This window comes from Hesperophylax consimilis, chromosome 15 (genome assembly GCF_061612785.1).
Source record: "Hesperophylax consimilis isolate HC1 chromosome 15, BYU_Hcon_1.0, whole genome shotgun sequence".
NCBI classification, from domain to species: domain Eukaryota; kingdom Metazoa; phylum Arthropoda; class Insecta; order Trichoptera; family Limnephilidae; genus Hesperophylax; species Hesperophylax consimilis.
In genome coordinates, this window is record NC_142850.1 from 12,322,895 (window position 1) to 12,344,992 (window position 22,098).

A 22,098-nucleotide genomic window follows, 5' to 3' on the forward strand; every position below is an offset into this window, starting at 1 on the left:
AATTGGTGAGAAGGCAGAGTGGAGAGAGAATATACTACTGAAGAGGTAAGTATTTTTTTTTGTGTTTCTTTATTCATAAAAATTTAAATGGTAACAGTTCTTTGTTTCTACAGCCACCATACTAGGCACAAGCCCGTATTATGGTAGCCATATTTCTTTAGATTACAATGTTAAGAAGTTAGTATGTACAGAAATAAGAGAGAGAAAAAAATATATAAAAATAATATGAAAACATATTAATAAAATGGAATAAAAGAGCAGTTAATTAATTTAAAGACACGAGACATTCTTTGCAATAGTTCCTTCCCTTTACCAATAGCCAATACTGAATATTTTTTATATAAAGATGTTTAGTTTCCGATTTTCTGGTATCTATATTGAGTGAATTGAATATCTTGGGAGCAATATAGGAAAATTGTCGCTGGGAAAATGCTGTTTTTTTTGGATGAATTACACATTTTAGGTCTGACGAGTAACGCGTATGAATATTTTTTTGTGTTTTTTTGATGATATTTTTTTTCCATATGTATATAAGAAGAGTCTAAATGTATAATTGACGAATATCTAGGATTACAATTTTTTTTGAAAAGTGGCTCTGATGGGTGTGACGGGTGACATTTGAAAATTATCCTTAGCAATAGTTTTTCAGTTAAAATCAAGGGTCGGAGAATTGAAGATGCACAACCTCCCAATCCCACAATCCCATGTGTAGCAATTGCTTGAAAGAGTGCAAAGTAGACACATTTTCATGTTTTTAGGTTAAGGATAGATCTGAGAGATCTGAAAATGTAGCATAATTTGTATAAAACAGCAATTTATTTAAATATTATTCTAAGCTAGTTGCTGTAGATGTAAACGGATTTATCACAATGGCGACCAATGTGTAGCAGTTTTAGATATTTTACTATATCTATTACTAATATTTTTGACATTCCTAAAACCCATCCCTGAAAACAAGGTAAATATTTGCATGTTCTTATTATATTGAATTTTGTTTACTTTCTCTCTCCCTTGTCATGTTTTGTCTCAATTTACCATTGTTTGGATGTTTCTTTTTTGTTTGGCTTGGGTTAGACTTTCGATCTTTGCTGAAATAAGAAAGTAAATGTGCACCTTATTATTTAGATTATTAGATATTTCAGAGCACCGTATAATGTAAGCAAATGTACTGTGATGAAGTCTGATGCGTAATATATTCTCATGTCAAGTGCTATTTTTTGTTGGAGGGCAATTCTAAAATTCATTCTAAAATTCCGCGTTTTGACACATTCGGGACTCTTGGGACAAAATTAACCATTTATCACCGATCGACGGAGTAATATTTTTATTTCAACACAAGTAAGGCGGGTGATGTCAAGTGGCTATTTGTTATTTGTTAAAGTGTATTAAAGATGTACACCTCAAATACCCTGTAAACTCAAATACCGTGTAATATCAATAATACGCACAACTCTAATAAAATCCTAGCAGGATCAGTAACACTTGCCGCTGGAGGCGCTGGTGTAACATGTTGACGTTGATATTCCTTTAAATGGTGGAAAATTGAATTTATTTAGTACTTGGTGTGCGCTTCTGTGTTCTGCGTTTTCTTATTTGTATTTTCAGAAATATTGTTAAAAAATGTCTTTATAACTAATTTAATGTTTAGCATTAAATTAGGTGAAAGGAAACTAAGCCACACAACTCGCGCCGCCAGTAGGCGCTAATGTAGCATACTGTCAGCAGAATATGTGGAAAATATGGGGAGATGGAGGCAGAGGAGGCTCCAGGGGTTCAGAAGTAATTGTAAAGTGGAAGGTCAATTGGAAAAAAATGAATATGTAATGTTTATACATGCGTAATGAATATTATAAAAACGCCAATATGTGAAATTAATTTGTCGGTACCCACCTATTTTGAAGCCGGTAGTACAATTTTGTCTAATTTAAGATTATTTATCTCCGAATATTACTAATTTTTCCTTTTAAAAGTTTTAATTTTAATTTCCATTAACTCCAAGCTCAATCAATTGTTTATCAAGTAAATAATAAAAGCTAAAGTACCTCCTATACTTTCATTTTATTTCACCCGCAAATGCACTGATAAAAATGATAACTTTTCTTTTTAACCTCTTTATTTTCTATCTTGTAAGATAAACTAATTGTCACTTTATATTAATACATTTGTCATGATTCAATGAATTGGTTGCAATTTTTTTGGATATGATATCCACAGAATTTAAAATTTTAAATTATTTCATGCAAATTACGTCAACAATGGATTAACATAATTTCAAGTTCAAGGTGGCTATGATTTATAACACAAAAAACTTACGACTGACATTATTTCACATCTCCCTCTTAAGGCGAAGCTTTATGCTAAATCATTATTTTGACTAACTTTTATAACGAATTGGTGTACATTATAGATACTAAAAAATATGCTTTAGATAAATTGAAGGTTTTCTTATCGTTTCGCTTGAGTAGAATACAAATAAAATAAAAAAATTACTCAATAAAAAATATAAATGTAATCTACTAAAAAAAATTTTTTTCAATATGAAATTTATATTTATAAATTTAAATTTTCAATAATTTCAGTATGAACGCGTAAAGGAAAAAACTTTTAAAAATATATTATTATAGCTGAGATTATCTGTGACAGTTTCACTTGATTAACTGTTTTGCTTTCTTATAAAATTATTTACAAAATAAATAAAAACCAGTTTTTTGCTTGAAATCTAACGTTTCTAGACTCCGTTTGTCAAGCGATTTTAACGCTTATTACCTACAATATAAGGTATACCAATAATATACATATTTTTGGCTTGTAGCTTCCTCTTAATCTTAGGTCTTAGATATCTCTATCTCACCGCAGTCATGTCTGAAAAGCCCTTGAAAATAAATTTTGTATGATACTAATACAGTTTCAGACATAGTCAGACATGATAGTGTTTACCTCCTTTGTCTGGCAAAGAGAAAGAAAGAAGATAGCTTTGGGATAAAACTTGAAGTGACCCACCCTGTACATACAGCAGCTTCTCATTTGGTCGCTAGATGGCACTGGAACTCGCTATTACCGTGCGAATATGAACAAATATTAAAAATAAATGACTTATCGGGTAGTTCGTTAAATCTTTTTATTATACTATTGCACTATATTTTAAGAGATCTTTAACCAAAAGACCTTCGTAGACGAACCACCCCTGATGTCAACAAAGCAGGGCGTTTCGAAGACTGGCGGCATGGCACTAGAAACAACCGATGCAATGATGTCAACTAAGCAAGGGGTTTTCAAGAAATATATTCATTGTTACGTGTAATAGAATTAATAAAACATATATTCAGAATCGTTTGTTGAGATATGTGAATATATATTTTTAAGCCATAATATTTTTCACTGGAGTTCCTTTTTATACAATTTTTCAAAGAAACTTCACTATTTTTTCAGGTAGGTAGGTACCATAATATTTAAAATATGAAAATAAAAAAGTTCAAATAAACACTACGATTTCACAGGTGAAAAGAGAATCTTTACAAAACCATTGTCAAAGTTAATCACCCAGTCAAAGTTAGGCTTGCTTCAGTAATACGGTGGATGCATCAGATTTTTGTAAATGGAAGCGGAACGCACAAACAAATTTACAGACGGATGAAATTCCAAACGGTCGAGTTCAAATATAAATGCTCTACAAAATCAACAGACAAACAAAATATAAAGTAAATGCCTAAATAAATAAAAAAATATTTACAACAATTAACTTTTTTAAGATATCTATCTACATAGGTCATTTTTATTTTACCCTTTCAATTTTTGCTAATCCAACTTCATCATTGGCAGTTTTCGCCTATCCCAAAGACAACAATTAATCGTTTATTGGTGTAGGAACTAATCGTAATTTCATTTTAGGAGCTGGCAATATTTATTTAATCGCCACACTGGGGCGCATGCTCGTACGACCGCCTTACCCGAACTCTTGATATGTGAAGCCATTTATATAGAAATTTAGGTAAATCTACCGATTTCAGATAAAATGTACAAATATACATATAAAATCTACCGAAATTCCGGAAATTTAATAAAAATTTTGAAAGTCTGCCGATTTCTACTAAAATCTGCCGATCATCAATAAAAATGTGCAGTAATTTTTGAAATATCGCCTCTAATAACTGTAAATTAAAGTCATCAGCTTCTAAGAGCTCATTTTTATACTGAACCCAATTGTGGTCACTGAATTTGGGGGTGTTGAGTAAATTTAATCTTTTTAATAATAAATCGCTTCATTTAAAACGCATCCTTAGCAATAAGCATTAAACATTTTAAACCCCCTCCCCGATACTGGCAATCAGGAGTTAAGACAAATCCACCTGAACCTAGGCCAGGACACTGAATCAATCGTTTATTTACTAGATCCTCCTATAAGTAATTTCATTAAATCTCCGCTTGATACACGATACGTTCACGATCCAGTGATTTTGATTGAAAAAAATATTATCAAACATATTGTGTTTGTCGATATACTTGCCCACCCGCTTTGTTGAAATATGTTTTAAATATCTTATAATACGGTTTCTTTTCAGACAGGAAAGTTGGTCGAAGTTTGAGAGTCTTTAGTTCAACGGAAAATTTAAATCGGAAAGTTTCCGTAGTAATCTTTGCAAATAAGTTTATTATTGAAAACTCGAGAGCTAAAGAAACTTCGAAAATTTCACAAAAACTTTTTCCACTTTTGTATCGTCACAAAGCGAGGATTTTCCCATTAATTAAAATGCAAGGATTTATATGTTTTTACCAAAGGGCTTTCGTGATTAATTTCTTATTATTTTCTTCTCATGTAAGTTCTTATTAACAGGTAACAAACACTATCACGTTAGAAGTACATATTTTGACGAGTTGAATATGATTTCTTCACTACTTATATTATTTTATTTATTGTTATGACTGACGAGCCATTGGAACTATCACAATTTTTGTAAAAGTTCAAGAAGGGTCTCCCAAAAGAACACATTAAATGCAGATACTTGAAACTATTTCCAATTCTAAAAACGATTTCACAATTTTTAACAATATTTAAACATTTGTAAAAATTTCTGAGATTCTCGAATCCATGCTGGACCTTCAATTTTCTGTCAACACCTTTCTCCAAACCGTAAATTTCATGCTTGTACCTAGCTTCAAACCATACATTTCCTGATTGTACATTGCTTCGAACCATTAATTGCCTGCTTCCACCTTGCTTCAAACCATAAATTTCCTGCTTGTACATTGCTTCGAATCATTAATTGCCTGCTTCCACCTTGCTTCAAACCATAAATTTCCTGCTTGTACATTGCTTCGAATCCTTAATTGCCTGCTTCCACCTTACTCCAAACCATAAATTTCCTGCTTGTACATTGCTTCGAACCATTAATTGTCTGCTTCCACCTTGCTCCAAACCATAAATTTACTACTTGTACCTAGCTTCAAACCATAAATTTCCTGATTGTACATTGCTTCGAACCATTAATTGCCTGCTTCCACCTTGCTTCAAACCATAAATTTCCTGCTTGTACATTGCTTCGAACCATTAATTGTCTGCTTCCACCTTGCTCCAAAACATAAATTTACTACTTGTACCTAGCTTCGAACCATTTATTTCCTGCTTCCACCTTGCTCCAAACCATAAATTTTGTGCTTGAACCTTGCTTCGAACCATTAATTTTCTGCTTCCATCTCGCGCTACAAATCGTAAATTAGTTGCTTTGAACCGTCATAAGGAATTAAAAAAAAAACTTATTTGCGTACCTCATTCCAGAGTGTAAGGCAATCTAAGTATCACCTGGAAAGAGATTGCCACCCCGAAATGAAACGCTGCGCTGTTTTAAATTTCGTTAGCTCTGTATAGTTTCAGATTTTAATACGCAAATACTTCCCAATCTCCACCAACTTTTTTTCTTTCGCTCCCCCATTTTCCTTCAGCCTCAAATTATGAAAATATAAAACCTTTTTTTTCTATTCTTAAAAAGAAAGACAAACATTTCCGGGTTCCAAATAACATGACAATACTTGAAAATCTTCTACTACCATCACAGAAAGCGAAAATATTATAGGATTAAATTTGTTATTATAGGATAATATTTGGAGGTAGAAACAAATGCATTTCTGTTGTTTTTTTGTTTTATTTTTTTTTTATTATTAAAGGTTCGTATAAACCTTCTGTAAAACTTAAGGTATTTACATAACAAATATACATAAAAAAAATCACTGATTTATTTAGTGGAGGAACAGTTGCTTACTATCTACTAGTAAACAATAAGTGGTTCATACAAAAAATGCTGTTAAATGAAAAGCAAATAAATTAAAAAAAATTGTTATAAATAAAAGCTTCTTTGTGGTGAGAGATATAAATAAAATGAAATTCTGCAGAAAGTGGGATGAAATGGGATGAGTTTGATGTTCTCTTCTAGAAGATGCTACTTCGACCAATTTATGTTATTCGTATCAAAATATGAAATGTAATTATGTTTTGCCGCGTTCTAATTAAATTAGCAAGATGAAGTGTGAAATTGCTGTTGGATAAAATAAGTAACTAAATCAACGTAAAATATATTTTAATAAATAACAAAAATAACTTTATTGTGAATAATAATGTGATGTCTAGATTTCTTATCAAAATACATCTTAAACGTTCTCTTTTTATGCTTTAACAACAACCATTATTGACTAGACGTTGTGCTGTGAGTGCTGAATGGAGTGCAAATATTAATATTAATATTTGTACATATTTCTGTGTAATGAATTGGTTTAATACTTTTTTCGAACATGTTTGAAGTTTTCAAATCATATTTGTTTTGTTATCATTGTTCACAATAATAATTTGAGGTGTTTCTTTTTTTGCGATAACAAAATGTTTATTCATAGTTTCTTCGAAATCTCATCAACTCTTGGGCATTCCTTGCGGAGTGGATGATTCTACCATCTTCTTATATTTGCCGACGAGTTCTGGAAGGTCGTATGCGATGGCTACGTCGAGTCTATTGATAGGGCATCCTCGGAAGTAGGTGCAGGTGGCTGCCAGTTGCTGGAATTCGTACAGAGGGTTGAGCCGGAAGAAGTCTCTATAGGTTTCCGGATCGGGAAGGTCGTAGCGGGAAATGTTGGTGAGGGTGCTGAGGCCCTCGTAGATGTGATAGTTCTGAGGGTGCTCGATGATAGCCTCTGCCACCACTTTCTTGTTCCCGAAGATCGTCTTGTGGTTGTAGTAGGTGGTCAGGTAGCAGTCGACCATCTTGGCGTGATTCCTTACTCGTACCTAAAAAGAGATTTTTTAAATTGTTTAGTATCATTACCGCCCAGCATAATATTTGATTTTCCTTTCCAAAACAAGCTCATTAAAGAACATAAATATATATATTATTAAAATAAATACCGGAAAGTCCAATTATGTCCTGTGCGTGCGTACATTTCTCTAATAAACAATAACACAGTGTTCATCTCAAGTGACCTACAAGGTACGAGTAAGTATGGTACTGTATATTATCTGCATACATAGTTGGTAATAACATAGATCATTGTAGAAATGTATGATATATTTGTACAGCGCCCTTGAGGTGATTTTGCACAAAAACGGCGCTATACAAATTATCCAAATATTATTCTTCAATTTTCTTCTGTAGCCAACCTAGGGCAGTAGATGTCGTCGTGTGGACATTTTTAATACCTCCTACGTATATTTAGTTATCAAATCAAATTTTTGGACTCCAATTTAATTTATTGCTTTATGTTTGTTTTATATAATATTTTTTTTAAATAACGTTTATTTTTTTCAAGCAAATTCAGCTGTATAGTTATTACTTCGTGTAATAGATGTTTTGCTTTTCGAAGACATTATCAAAGGGTAATGAAGCCACTTAGAGACGACCTATTTATACTACTTCTGTGTAAGTACTTATAATGAAAATCTTTTAACGATTTGTCTTTTTTTTATTACCAAAGCCCTTATTAATTTTAAAGTAAATTTTCGCAAATTATTAATGGTTACCATGTAAAGGTTCCTAACTTACTTGCTGTATTATTTTATATTTTGTATTAAAACCATCATACATCAAAAAAACAACAAAAATTAAGCATTTTAAGAAATAGAAAGTAACGGGTATGTTAGAATGTCAAAAAATATTAGGAAGCCAGATCGATTTCGATACTGCTCTTCTATAAAATTATGTAAAAGATCAGATCTCAAAGCTCTCAATCTGCAAGAAAGTCACAAAGCTAGTCTTCAAAGAAATTCTTTCCATTAGGGTTTTGAAGTTCTCTACACATGAAATCAAAATCAACTCGGTCCGAGTTACTCAGATACTCACTGCAAATCTACGAGCGCTGGCAATCTTGTTCTCCACCCTCCTGTCGATAGCCGTCCTGAGGTCACGCAGGAAGCTCCTCTCCTGCGAGTGCAGCAAGCGGGCAGGAGCCCCGACTTCGTAGGGCATGGACCACAGCGAGGTGGTGTACATCACTGGAGGCTGAGCGGAACTCATCAGCGGGGAGATGTTCCAGATCAACGCGCTCTGAACACGCATCAGCTCCTCAGGCTTAACCTGGTCGGCTTTATTGAGGATAATTCTTGTCTGCAATTAGAAATATCTAATTAATTAGTAAAACGACAATCAAAAAATTGTTGGTCTGAATGGAATCTCAATAATTTTCATTCCACATGTCACTTCAGTCTAGTAGTATTAAATTAGTTTTTGTAGCACAATAACGTCTCCACAATAACGTGTCACAGTGACATGTCCATTAATTGCCAAAAAATATTTTTGATGCCGTTAGTTAGACTTTAGAAAGTTATATATAGTGTGCACAAATATCACTAGTCCAAATTAATAAAATAACCGAGTTAACATAGTGAAATAAATTCAACAAGATCACCGCACAATAATGAAATTTCTGGACATGATATAATTTTTTTTTTGTATAATTACATTATTTAAAAATAAAGACGATTAACAATCTTAAATAAATAAATCAGATGCATTTATTTCATAAAAATACACAAGCAAAGTTAAAAATTTTAACAAACTTAATCTTAAATTTGCTCTCTTGTAAACCTTATGTTTTGGGACATGTCACTTATGTGCTGCAAACAATCGAAATAGTTGGTTCATTTCCAGTCCAACTGGGTTCAATCGTCTCCGACGTGATCAATCCAACACTTTCTCAGTCTGCCATCACTAACACTAATTCATCGTATTCCTCTACAAATTTTCCCTTTTCTATTCTCATTCATATTTACCTATCAAGAATACTTTACGGTCCAATAGCATCGTGAATAGGGTGAAGCAAATCTTTTCAACTTATATTCATTTGTTTTCGGAAATCTCTTCTTGAATAATTTCTTTCTTCTATTTATTTTCTTTAAATTGTAGAATGTAATGATAAGGTTTATTTTACCTGTGCCTCCCTGCCCTTAAGCTGATCGAGAATGGCTTCAGTTTCTGGTCCAACGTCCAGCTTAGAGGGGTCGTACACTAGGAAGATGACATCAGCCCTGTCAATAAACCACTGACAGGCGTCGTTGAAGGGGAACACTCGGGAAACTTGCTTGCGGACTTCCAGGATTCCAGGGATCTCCACAATGTTTACCTGGAATTGATTTATCGAGAATTTTAATACAGTAAAAGATTAGTTGTTACTAAAATAAGACTGCGGAAAGACAATGAGCTTAAATAAAAAAAAAACAAAGAGTCGTATGTATTATTATGAATAGTATTGTCCTCAACTCAAAATAGGTAGAAGAACTTTTGAAGCGAAATTAAACAAGAAGATAATTTGAAGAAATGAGGAATGGCTCGGCAAAATAAGTGCTACTAAACATGATCTTGTCTCTTTACTCCAAAATAGGTAAGAAAGTTCCACAAAAATAGTAGTCTCAGTTAAGTATAAAAAATTACAAATAAAATTTTCTACCTTTTCCAGTAATTTATTGGGTAACCTGAGTCCTCTCAAGCGTTCTTCCAAACCCTGGCCGAACTTCTGCAGTCCAGAGAAAGTCCAATCGGCTGCTAGCTGAGTTCCGTCAAGAACTTGAGGTTCCGGTCCATGCATCAGAATATTGAAATACGCTGGCGATGGTTCAGCACCTATTCAAATCAAAATAACTTCACTGAATTCAAACCAAAGACAGTTTCCAAATATGCTCGATTTCTCAAAAATGCAAATAAAAACGAAATTTCTTTACCAGTTCTGAGAGACCATTCCGTGAATTCATTATCGGTTAAATAGTTAACCAAGGAAGACTTTCCTCCACTCCACGGTCCCATAAACAGTATCAAGGGCTTGGAGAAGATTTCTGGATCCCCGAAATGCCTGTTACTCAAGTCGCGGTACTTGTAGAGGATTTCCAAGGGTTTGATGGCGCCATCGTAAAGCCTCTTCAATTCACGCAGAGTAATGTCGGCTGATTTCTCAATGGTCAACTCTCCTTCTGTGGATTCTTCATCCAAACGAAGCAATTGGGAAATGTGTTCACGAGACCTCAGATTCTCTGGAATGTCGATTTCCTTTAAATTGAAAAACACAACTTTAACAAAAAATAAAAACAGTACATATTTTTAATATCCACCGACCATACAAATTTCATCGCCATTGAAACATTTTTATTTTACTGTATTCAGTGCACCTTGTTTTTTAAAATTCAAGCGTAAAATCTAGGTACACTTACCATTAAAAGGTCATCTTCTGGCATTTCATTTGAGTCATCAGAATCAGTTTCCGTTTCAGATCCCTTATCACTCTTAGAATCTTCGGCTTCAACTTCTGCAGCCTCTTCTTTTTCTACTACCTCTTCAACAGCCTCATCTTGTTGTTCGACAGACTTTTCTTCCACATCTTCTTCACCTTCTTTCACTTTTTCTACTTTAGTATCAGAATCATCCTTTGCATCTTCCTCGGAATCATCTTCCTTAGTATCTTCCTTGGAAGAGTCTTCCTTGGAAGAATCTTCCTTGGAAGAATCTTCCTTTGTATCATTATCTTCTGCTGTATCTCCTTCTTCTTTGGAATCGGCGTCAGCTTCTTCCTTTGAAGAATCGGAATCTATATTTTCACCGGAATCTGCCTTCTCACCAGAATCATCCGATTCTTTAGAGTCTGCCTCGTTGGAGTCATCGGTTTTTTCTTCTGACGATTCTTCTTTGGTTTCTGAATCATCTTCCTTGGAGTCTGCTTGTTCTGTATCTCTCTTTCCTCTACCGGTGTCCTCTTGTTCTACATCCTCTGCTTCATCAGACTTCTCGCTGCTTTCGCCAGATTTATTATCTGCGTCACTATCATCTTCTTTCGTCTCTGCAGAAGCATCTTCAACTATTTTGGTTGAAAAAAATTACAAATATTTTTAATCAAGTAATTTTAATAAAATCGATATTAGTTGAAGGTATCTGAATGCATACATGAAAATTTACGATTGACCTACATAATATTTTCCTATGAGATAGTGGTCATTATTTTAATCGGTCGCAAAGTATGTTATGCCACAATATTCCATAAAATAAAACAAGTTATAACTCACCATCATCGATTTGGGTATCTTCAGCAGATGCGTTGTTGTCTCCCTGATCCGCTTCCTCGTCTCCTTCCTCTTCTTTGCTGCTCTCTGAGGAAGAGGATGAGGAAGAATCGTCTTCAGCGTCTCCTTGGACGTCTTCCGCGCTTTCCTTGGAATCTTCTGAGATCACTTCGGCTTCATCAACATAGGGTTCGTCGGCGACTTCAACTGACGGTTCATCTGCAACTTCTGCGGAGTCACCGGCGGCAGGTTCCTCTGTTAAGATTTCCACACTGCTGTCTTCGTCGGCTGCTTCTCCTTTGTTGTCTTCTTCTGAACCGCCATCTGCCTGTTCGACTTCTTTACTATCTGATTCGGCTGGAATAATAAATATACAATGTTACATTTGAAGAATTTCTAACTTTCTTATGGATTGAAACACTCCAGCCTTGTGTACACCAATTTTATTTTATAATGACATGCCTATGAGAGTAGAGTTTATGAATATATTGCGATGATGTAGACATGATTGTTCTTAAAGGAGATGGCGTTTTTACATAAAGGAAAGCTAAATCTCATACATTTTTAGTGTTTCAATTAACGAATTATAATATTTTTTCTGAAATTAATCGAAGTACTTTTCTAATCAAGGCTATTGGAAAAAAATTTTTACTTCAAAATTAATATCATACTTAAATTTATAAACAGAGACAAAATTTGTACATGAAGTAAAAATATGATTTGCTGCAATGGGAAAATCGAATTATTCAACAGAATTGCTAGTCTATGACATATTCACTCAGTCACAAAACTGAAGCTAAGTGAAAAGTTACAAAATAGATTATTTGTTAGGTTTACACACCAATTTAATTCAAATTGCAATAGACCAATCCGTTCTAGACCAATAATTAATAACAAAATTATAGGAAGAAAAATTGGCAACCATTATAAGACGGTTTGTTTTAGTGTCTACATCTTTCAATTATAGATTTTCAACTATGGTAAACATGTCGAATTTTGTTTATACCAAAATTTTTTATAAATTTTCACCATTAATTTTTGATTGATTACTGGCATCGTGGATTTCAACAAGACTTGAATCAATTTCTGGATTTCTGCAAATTGAATGACGAGAACTAATTTAAATCGTTCGATTTTCTAAAGATTGCGATCCAAAAATATCCTCCAAAAAAATCCTTTTTATGATTTTCAAGGAATCGATAAATGGTTCAAATTCTCCGAAACAACCTGTCCTCAATATTTTACGCTTATATTATCAAAGGTGAGCTAGGCCAAGATGACGTTATTTCATTGGAATGTTCTCATTCTAACAAATTCAATATAAATAGTAGTCAAATTATCAGTAATGTGAAATACATATATAAGGACGGTTAAATATAGAATACTTATCAAAAAATAATATGATAAATGTAATCATATTTCAATCGTTATTTTCATGTCAATATGAGTATAAAAAGATAAACAATTGATTGTGTCCTTTCCCGGATTAAAGTTGTATCCAAAAAAACGATTAATGTTGAGTTATTGATGGAGTAATGTTTGGTATGTTATAATGTTGTAAGTTAATATAACGACAATATCTCAAAAGTAAATCGTTCGATTTAATCATGTTATTATTTGCATACTTCAATGATATGACACACATTTTGGGCATTTGTGTTAGATGAGCTAATTGTTTTTTGTAAGGCACTATTGAGTGAAATAGAGCAAAAAACAAATATTTTGTGTGTGATGTTGTTTGTGAAATTTTCAGAAACAACATTTTTCCACTAATCAGCGTGTATTTTAGTAATAAATATTATAAATTAATTGCTTTTCATTTTAAACCATTAAAATTTGAATTTGTATTGTATTTTAAATTCAAAATGATACGAAACATAACTGGTGTCTTTTTTTCAATTTTTCTCAAAACAAGAATATTGTTGGATATATCGTTATTTTGGGCAAGGGCTCAATTGAAAATCAGTGATCATCATGCTTTGGAAGAACATACATCAACAATCACAACATATTAAAAAAAGACAACAACGAACAATTTTAGTAGGTCGTGCATGGATTACATTATGTAGGTACAGATTGGTGTACTTTACAAAAATCTAAAAATATAGAGTAACAATACACATGATATTAATTATTACCTGAATGTGAATCCCCCGATTCTAAGTCTTTGAGTGCTTTTTCGATGTACGGTCTACATTGTGATTCAGAAGGAATATCCTCGTCTGCGCTCACACCTGGAAATAAATGGCCAGTTTATTGTTTTGTTGGTGAGATACTGGAGTACATGAAAGAGAGAAGCAGAACTAACGTGTATAAGAGGAGAGACGTATTATCACAGTGTGGACCAAAAATACACATCAGAGAGAGGAAGAAAATAACTTGGACAACAGGGGATATCACTGAAGGATGAATCCAAACTGGACATGGGGTGAGAGGGTTGTCTTAATGTGAACTGTGAGGACATTGAAGAGTTACAGATTTAAACACAGATAAGAAGTGAGACGACTTATCTTCGTGAGATCCTGAAAACATATCAGAGAGAGGAACAATTCAACATCGGGAACTTGAAATACACTTCAGAGGAGGAAAACTTTTACTAGCATAATGAAATGAGAACAAACGAATTATCGCTTTGTAACTCTGAAATACATCAAAGCTAGAAATAACAAAATTAACACGTGAGTTGAAAGGAATTATTACAATATAAACTTAAAAGATATGTCAGAGAGACCGGGGCGGTCTGTGACTTTTAAGTGAGCTATATGCTGAGAAGTTTTTTTTTTTCAAAATTTAAAATTTTTATATGAAAAAAACAACATCCATAATGCCCTATTTTTCAATCTTAGCACGGACCGCCACTGCAGAGAGAGATTTCACGTCGAATATGATATGAGATAAATCATTACAGTTTGTACTTGAACATTTTCAGACAGGGGAGGGATAAACTTCACTAGGTAAGATACTTTTTTATTTTTTTAAATTGCCGGCATCCCGGGCGTTTATTGAAATAACATTATCATATACAAACAAGTAAGTCACCTGCCTAGAAGATTTTTGTTCTGTTATAACAATAATAAAATAAATGAAAGCGTATAAAAACGTTTTTTGGTACCTACACTTCCGCTCTTTTCGATCTCATGTTAGCAATGAAGTTGCGCAAAGTTTTTTGGTACCTAAACATCCGCTCTTTTCGATCTCGTGTTAGCAATGATGTTGCGCAAATTTTTGATATCACATTATCTTGCCGAAGAAATGTAGCGGTTTCAGTTTTGTTATTTAAAATCGCGTACATTCTATCAATCCATATTCAAATCGCAACATCAACATTCACTTACTTTTCATCTCCCTCATTGCAAGACCAACTTTAAACAAAACTCTTTTACTAATTTATTTTACTTAAATTATTATCACAGTGATACTTTTAACTCGACTATACAGGATGTAAAAGGAAAACTCATTAAATAATCGCTATACACGCAATATATATGGGATTGGTGGGTATGCGTTCGCAAAGACTTGGTGGATAGGAAATCTCAAATCTCGCAATTGTCCTACCTACCAAATGTACCTATCCCAAAATGTCACCATGATCAGTTGTTATTACAAGATATTAATAAAGGTGATAGTGTGCTCATGGTGTGCTCAGTGCATCTCAGTGCTCAGATGGTGTAAATTGTCACCTCGCAATTGAAGTACTGGAGACCGCGTAATATTAAATATGATGTAAATTGACACCTCGGACCAAAAGGATGGATGTTTGAATTACTGGAGACCGCGGATTATTAAATATAATATAAATAGCAGGTACCTCAGACAGGGAGGATTGACGTATAACATAACCACAACCGTAAAATAAATTATTGTGGAATTAATTTAATTTACAGAATTAAGCATAATCCATACCAACGCTTTTTCGAATCCTACAAATTAGAGTAGCGTTGGTAAATTAGTTTTAATGTTTCGTATTATATGTAGTTTTGTCGTAATTTCTTTTTTACTTTACGTTACTCTTACGTTTTACTAATATTGCTTCATATTTAGTTTTTTTCTGTTAATTATTTCTTAATATTTTATCATTATACTTGTAATCACAATTGTATAATTGTATATCAAGATCTATTTACTATTAAAATCTATTGATCTATTTATTGTCAGTATCTCCTGTATAATACAGATATTCTCCTATGTACACTGCATCCTATATCACTTTTATGTAAAAGCCTTTTTAGACGTATATATACATAAATAAATAAATAGAAACTTATATTGAATGCATCCAGAATCTAGCAGACTGGCCCCAACTGCGACGGGTGAGTTCCTTTTTATCCTATAATCCAATCTGGGCTTATCTTATGTTCCAGAAGCCAGGCTTAAACATTGAGGAATACTGTATATCAAGCTTAGCGGATGCATTAAAAGTTGATTGTCCCATATTACGTTGCGATTAACATAGTTCTGGGACTGGTCCTTCGGGTGTGTTGCGTAAGGTTTATTCCAGCAACACCAACTAATAGAGAGGAGTCGCAGTTTCGCGGCACCAATCGCACTCAAACTATATCACTCGATCGTACACTCCATTTGTCCTTTTGTCTATGTTCCCCTCAACCCTCCCAGCACACTCTCAACATATTTTGTAACCAAAATTTTTACTTATTGTCACACTTCACTTAACATCGTTTACTATCAAAAATGAAAAATTTATAATAATTGGCTTAATTTACTATTTTTTTAATAAACAGGCACTCATTTCAGGAAGAGATTCGGTAAGATGGTACAAGTTTTAAAAATATCGATATACCTACTTGTTTTTTTTCATACAAAAATATTTTTCCATGTAAATATTTCATCTTTATTACCTGAAAATCCTTATCCTTAAAAAGTTGGAATTTGGACAAAAGATTTTTTACTTGTAGGTACTAACATCTAAAATCACCTCGGGAAGAATGCGCACTTTACCCCCGGATCCGTTGTTTGTGTGTTAATTATAAGATTTCTGCTAATTAAAAAAAAGTGAACTAGACAAAATTAGAAAAGGGGAGAACTTAAATGAATTACAGATAGGTTTAAATTAAGTTTAAATGAATTACTAAATAACATTATAGAAAATGAGAGCTGAAATTAATTAAGGATAGGTTTAAAATGGGTTTTAATGAATTACTAGATAACACATAAAGGGAGAACTTAAATTAATTGCAGATAGGTTTAAAATGGATTTTAATGAATTACTGGGTAACACATAAAAGGAGAGCTTAAATTAATTTCAAATAGGTTTAAAATTGGTTTTTATGAATTACTAGATAACACAGAGAGGGAGAGCTTAAATTAATTGAAGATAGGTTTAAAATGGGTTTTAATGAATTACTAGATAACACAGAAAGGGAGAGCTTAAATTAATTGCAGATAGGTTTAAAATTGGTTTCAATAGTAATAATAATTACACAGCAGAACTTGTTTATAAATAAACTTTTTAACAATATTGAATATATAATATTGTATTATTGAATATATAAAAGAAAAACTTTAAATTAAAATGGTGTTCACAAATTAAACTTCATTATTTTTTTAAAAAACGTCATAAAACATTAATCCATTTTTCCCATAGACATTACAGGAAGTTACAATACAAGTTTTCCATCGTTCTTAAGCATGTATTACAAACAACTTGGAAAAAAGGCTATAGGTCAAATATTATATTAATAAAGTATTTAAAAAAATATATTTTCTTATTACAGGATTATTGTGGTAACATTTTGATCATTCGAAGATTGACTTTAACCCTATAGGCCAGAGGTTCCCATAGTGGTCTATATGGACCCCCAGGGGTCGATATCGGCTTGCTGGGGGTCCATGTCAGCGAGAAAAAAATTTAGGGGTCCACAAGATTCATATGGGAATACATACGAGCCGACCCCCATTTACCTCAAGTCAACATTTAGGAGTTCCGTTAATGACACAATACACCTAACACAAATAACATAGTTTACGTAATTCTAATATTAGATTGAGAAATTACTTATTTGATGTTTGTATTTTTATCTTTTGTAAAGTTGTTTATTGAGGTAGATATACGTTCCTTTTCTCGTCAGAATTAATATATTGAAGCAAAACATTGCACATTGGAAGCCGCGAATTTTCCTAGATCCCCAACTTGTTTTTGAAAAACGTCCTGGGTAACGTTTATCAACATTTACAATTAAAATGTACACCATCATGAAACGTGAAACCAAAGGTACCGACAGCAATTTGAAAAAAAAATATCAGATATCGTGAATTTTGTATTATTTATTTTTATATGGAACGACAAAGGGTGAAGTGGCAAACTTTTGTAATACATTTTTCTAGTAAAATAAGTGTGTTTTACATGTATTTTTCGCTATCGGTAATTTTAGTTGCATAAAAAAAGTAAAGTGAGCCATTTTAATTATTCTTTATGTTTGCATTCAAATTTTTAATATTTCAAAAAAATATTGTTTTTGGAAAAATGGTTATTTCTAATAATAAAATATTGGAGCGTATTTCATCACCTTTTTTACCAAATAGAGTTTTTATTTTTCTGATACGTTCAGTAATATTCCATTTATTTGGAAATACTGGATTTTATTGCAAAGCGGAAATACTCTTACCGTCTGACAGGCCTGAAGAGCTAAGAAAGACGTAAGACAGCAATTGTACAGTCAGTGGCTGAATTGGCATCGCGTTTGGGTTACACCCAGGCGTCGTACGTTCAATCCCTCGGTTGGCTAAGTCCTCCATCATAACACAAGCAACGTTTTCCGCTTACTATGGTGGTAGTAAAAAAATTTCAAATATTATCAGCTTATTTGTAACCCGGGAATGTTTGCTCCCTTTCTTTAAAAAAAAATCTGAAGTCTACCAGTAATGTAACAACACTACAAATTGCTAGGTATGATACTTCCATAAGTTTTCGTGAAAATTTATAGTTCAAAATTTCCCTTCCTATTAAAAAAGTATCTGGTACCTTATCAACTTGCATGTGCGTAAAGAAAAATGTACCGGAAGAAGAATTAGGAACATGTCAGCTGTGTTTTATTATCAGCATTTAAATTCGCTCATAACCTTAAAATAGTTTTACTTTTTCTTGCTCGTTTTAATATTATACAAATGCCACTTACAACAAGCTGACACCAGTTTGTCAAAATGAAAATGCCAGCTGATAAAAGCTGTAAAATTTAAAACATGCTAACTACTGCCAAGTGACTCAAGCCCTAGAACGTATATTATGTCATTGTCCGTCACACAACATAGCCGCATGACCACATAGCCAGACCGACATCACACGGTTAGGCATATTTATAGTTATACAATGTCTGACATCGATCTTACGAGACCAATGAATCTAGTCACAACTTGGACGTTTTCTCGTCGATTTGTACGTTGAAATACATATTATGTGTACTGATGAAGTTATTTGTTCAAACGCATTGTTTGCGGATGTAAAAATATGTTTTTTCTGAAATTGAACTGGAGCATAAACAAAAGCGTTAAGCTTGGACCTTTATAGCAGAAATCTGTTGATCTCTGGTGACAAGAAGCTTGCAAAGCTTCTTGTCTGAAATTTATTGCTCAAACAAACCTTTTTCAGTATGCAACGTCAGTGACATAATTTTAAAGTAACAAAAGGCAAGACCTACACAGGTAATAAATAGATAGTCGTTGGTCATTATACCAGTGAAATCTATAAATTAGCATTTTAATGGATACTGGCTTCTTGAGTTCGGTATAGCGCCTCGTGTCATAGGGTGCCCTGATTTTCGTTTATCGACCTCTTCAGATACAGAAGCAAAAATAAATTAGGATGAAATCGAAAGTACTATACGGATTATAATATGCGTGTTCGTAATAAAAAAAAACAACAACATATATATACAAAAAATAATACTTTTGAGATTTGTTTAATCTTTGGTTCTTCTTTCAGAAACCTGCACAGAAAAGTTTGTACGTCTCTACAGTATTTTATCAGCTGTCTTTTCTTGGCACTAAATAGAAAAGAAAACTTGGCCCCTGGCAGCAGGCACCGGGCACCGACCATTGGGCCTGAAGACCGTACGCATTGTCACCCGACATACAGACATAAATCTCACTTGCATTCTCTAATTCCTCACAGACAGCTGAAGCATGCCAAATACCTTCAGAGGATTAGTAAAGTTACTTCAGGTAGTAATGAAAATGTTTTTCATCTGAGTATTATTTTCTTAATGACTGTACGTTTGGGGATTGTTCTAAACGCAAGTGGCGCCCTCTGCTTTTTTTTTCAAAAAACCCGAGGTAGCAGGTTTTTACATGCTAGTTTACGATTGAGATTTTATAGGATACTTCAACTGTACAGTCATCGAAGGTTCTTAGATATGTGTACGAGAAAATGGAGGCCATCGATAGGTAAAAAAAAAATCAATTGTGGTTTTATAGGCAGAGAACATCTTACAAAGAAAACTAATTTGGTCAGTTAATTTTAAATCCAAAGTTGATGAAAGGTGTTGTGAAAATAATAAATAAACGTAGTTTTTAAAAAGCGATTATATTTATATAGCGGCTTGTCAACATTGGATTAAATTAATCAAATACACATGTAATCAAGTTGGCGTTGAAATTAACATAAGTGAAAAACTTGTCTTTTGGATTTTCCTGTCCTGTACTAGTGCCTTGAAGTTTTCTACTTTAAAACATTTTTTTTATTATAATTAATGTATATCTACTCTTTCATTTAACTGTAGTCATAAATAAAGTGGTGGTTCCTAAAAGTTTTGCTGTCGCAGTCAAAAAAATATTTATTTTAATTTAGCCATTTGTACATCGAAGTTTACAAATGTCTAATTTATTATTAATTACACTCATTCATGTTAACATTTTTAACTTTATTACATCTCATTTTTATTAATATGGCTTCTACAATCCAGCTTGAAAGCATCAATTGGTGCAGATTTTATTGTTTCCGGCAACGCATTATAACATTGTATTTCTTTGTAAATTAAACTATTGTGTGTATTGGCTTTATCCTTTTTTGGTAGCCTAATTTCGTTCTTGTACAAGGACTAATTAAACATTATTGTACATAATTTTATTTGAAAAGTATTTTGGTAAAAGATTTTTTCTTATTTTGAGTATAAATATCATCGTGTTCACGGTGAGCATATGTTTCACTGTTAGCCAATTTAGTTCCTTTTAACATTTCAGTTAGTTTTAAACTATAAATAAAATAAGGAATTAACTGATCTGAAACATAACACAACATCTTCTTTCTTCGTTTAAATCTATCGTCTAACAATAATTATAAAACATTGCCATCTGACGTATTTTGTACATCATAATAATCATTCCTTAAGCCACCTCTAGTCACATCTTATTTCTAATGACAACTATAATCAATTACTAAGCGAATATTAACAGGCAAATTAGTTTTAGTCAGAGACCGGCCAACGCGCCAAGGGAAGTCTCAACAAATTATTACATCGGAACGTCAAGATAAACGCGTTATGAAATGTTCTATTTCTGGTCGATGCGTTACCTCCGCCGGTCAAAGAATTATTCAGCACATCATTTTTCAAGTTATGTAAGAAATATAACAGGTGTGATGCATCATCCACCAGAAAATTAATAAGTTAGGTAAAATATCTCACAATCTTCAAAACGATAGAGTGCAATCGAAGAAAAACTACTTTTAAGTTAATTTAACACTTGATTTTATTTATTAGAATTGATGATACTCTACTACTAAATAAAAACAATAATACATTATTCCTACTGAGTTTAGTAAAACTCATTTCGGGAAAGATAACATTGTACAATTAAAGAAATTATTTTTACATAAGTATACGAATTTAAAAGGTTCAATGAAGAGTGTACATAGATTTTAAAACAGACAGACAGAATTGACACAGGTAATAGAAAAATATTTCACTGAAGTTAGAATTTTCCAAACAAAGATTGTGTCACTTGTTAATAAAGCTGTTAAGAAAATATGCTTTAAGTGCTTTCGAAATTTTTTTTGTTTCTTATTGGAAGTTTTAGGTTACTAGCTTTCTTAGCTTGTACATTTACGTACAACAGTTGACCCAGTTGATTTATTTATTGGATATTAGGCCAATTACCACGCTTTTTTATGCAAATAAAAAAAAAAGATAATAAAATAAATAAATAAAATCCAATTGTACTGAACGGGAGTCCGCACAAGACTGTAAATTTGGGCGCCGGTTCCAAACCGTGTCTTCAACCGATGAGAATGCTCCTTTACGGCCGATGATGATGATAGTGGTACAAATTTATGACCAAACTGCCTCCCGCACCCGGTGCTCAGTGAATGTTGGGCACTGGGTGTGCTGTCGTCTCTGCTCGCTTCTGGCGTTGGCGGTTTTCCTGAGCCGGGCCGGCTGGTCTTGATGAGGTAACACCAGAAGGTTTGGAGCAGAAGACTAGGCGAGGTGAGGCAGTTGGTGGGCAGGAGTCACTTTTTGATAATAAAATGCTTGTTTTGGTGATAAAGACGAACTTTTTTTTTTAGGCCAATTACCACGCTTTTGTATGCAAATATTTATTCTAACTCAGAGCATTATTATTATTATGTA

General features: G+C 33.0%; 1 protein-coding gene across 3 annotated transcripts in view; it reads right to left on the reverse strand.

The window, feature by feature from the left end:
* Window positions 1–6,117: 6,117 nt before the first annotated feature.
* Window positions 6,118–22,098, reverse strand: part of LOC149417300 (uncharacterized) — a 28,327-nt gene continuing 12,346 nt past the window's right edge. For all 3 annotated transcript variants that reach the window (XM_089640192.1, XM_089640194.1, XM_089640193.1), the window contains exons 3-10: window positions 13,657–13,752; window positions 11,522–11,875; window positions 10,676–11,316; window positions 10,193–10,514; window positions 9,922–10,094; window positions 9,406–9,597; window positions 8,319–8,582; window positions 6,118–7,270 (exon numbers count right to left, since the gene is read on the reverse strand). In XM_089640192.1, coding sequence (XP_089496318.1) covers window positions 6,896–7,270; window positions 8,319–8,582; window positions 9,406–9,597; window positions 9,922–10,094; window positions 10,193–10,514; window positions 10,676–11,316; window positions 11,522–11,875; window positions 13,657–13,752 — 2,417 coding nt within the window. In that variant the 3' untranslated portion in view covers window positions 6,118–6,895. The remainder of the gene's footprint in view (window positions 7,271–8,318; window positions 8,583–9,405; window positions 9,598–9,921; window positions 10,095–10,192; window positions 10,515–10,675; window positions 11,317–11,521; window positions 11,876–13,656; window positions 13,753–22,098) is intronic.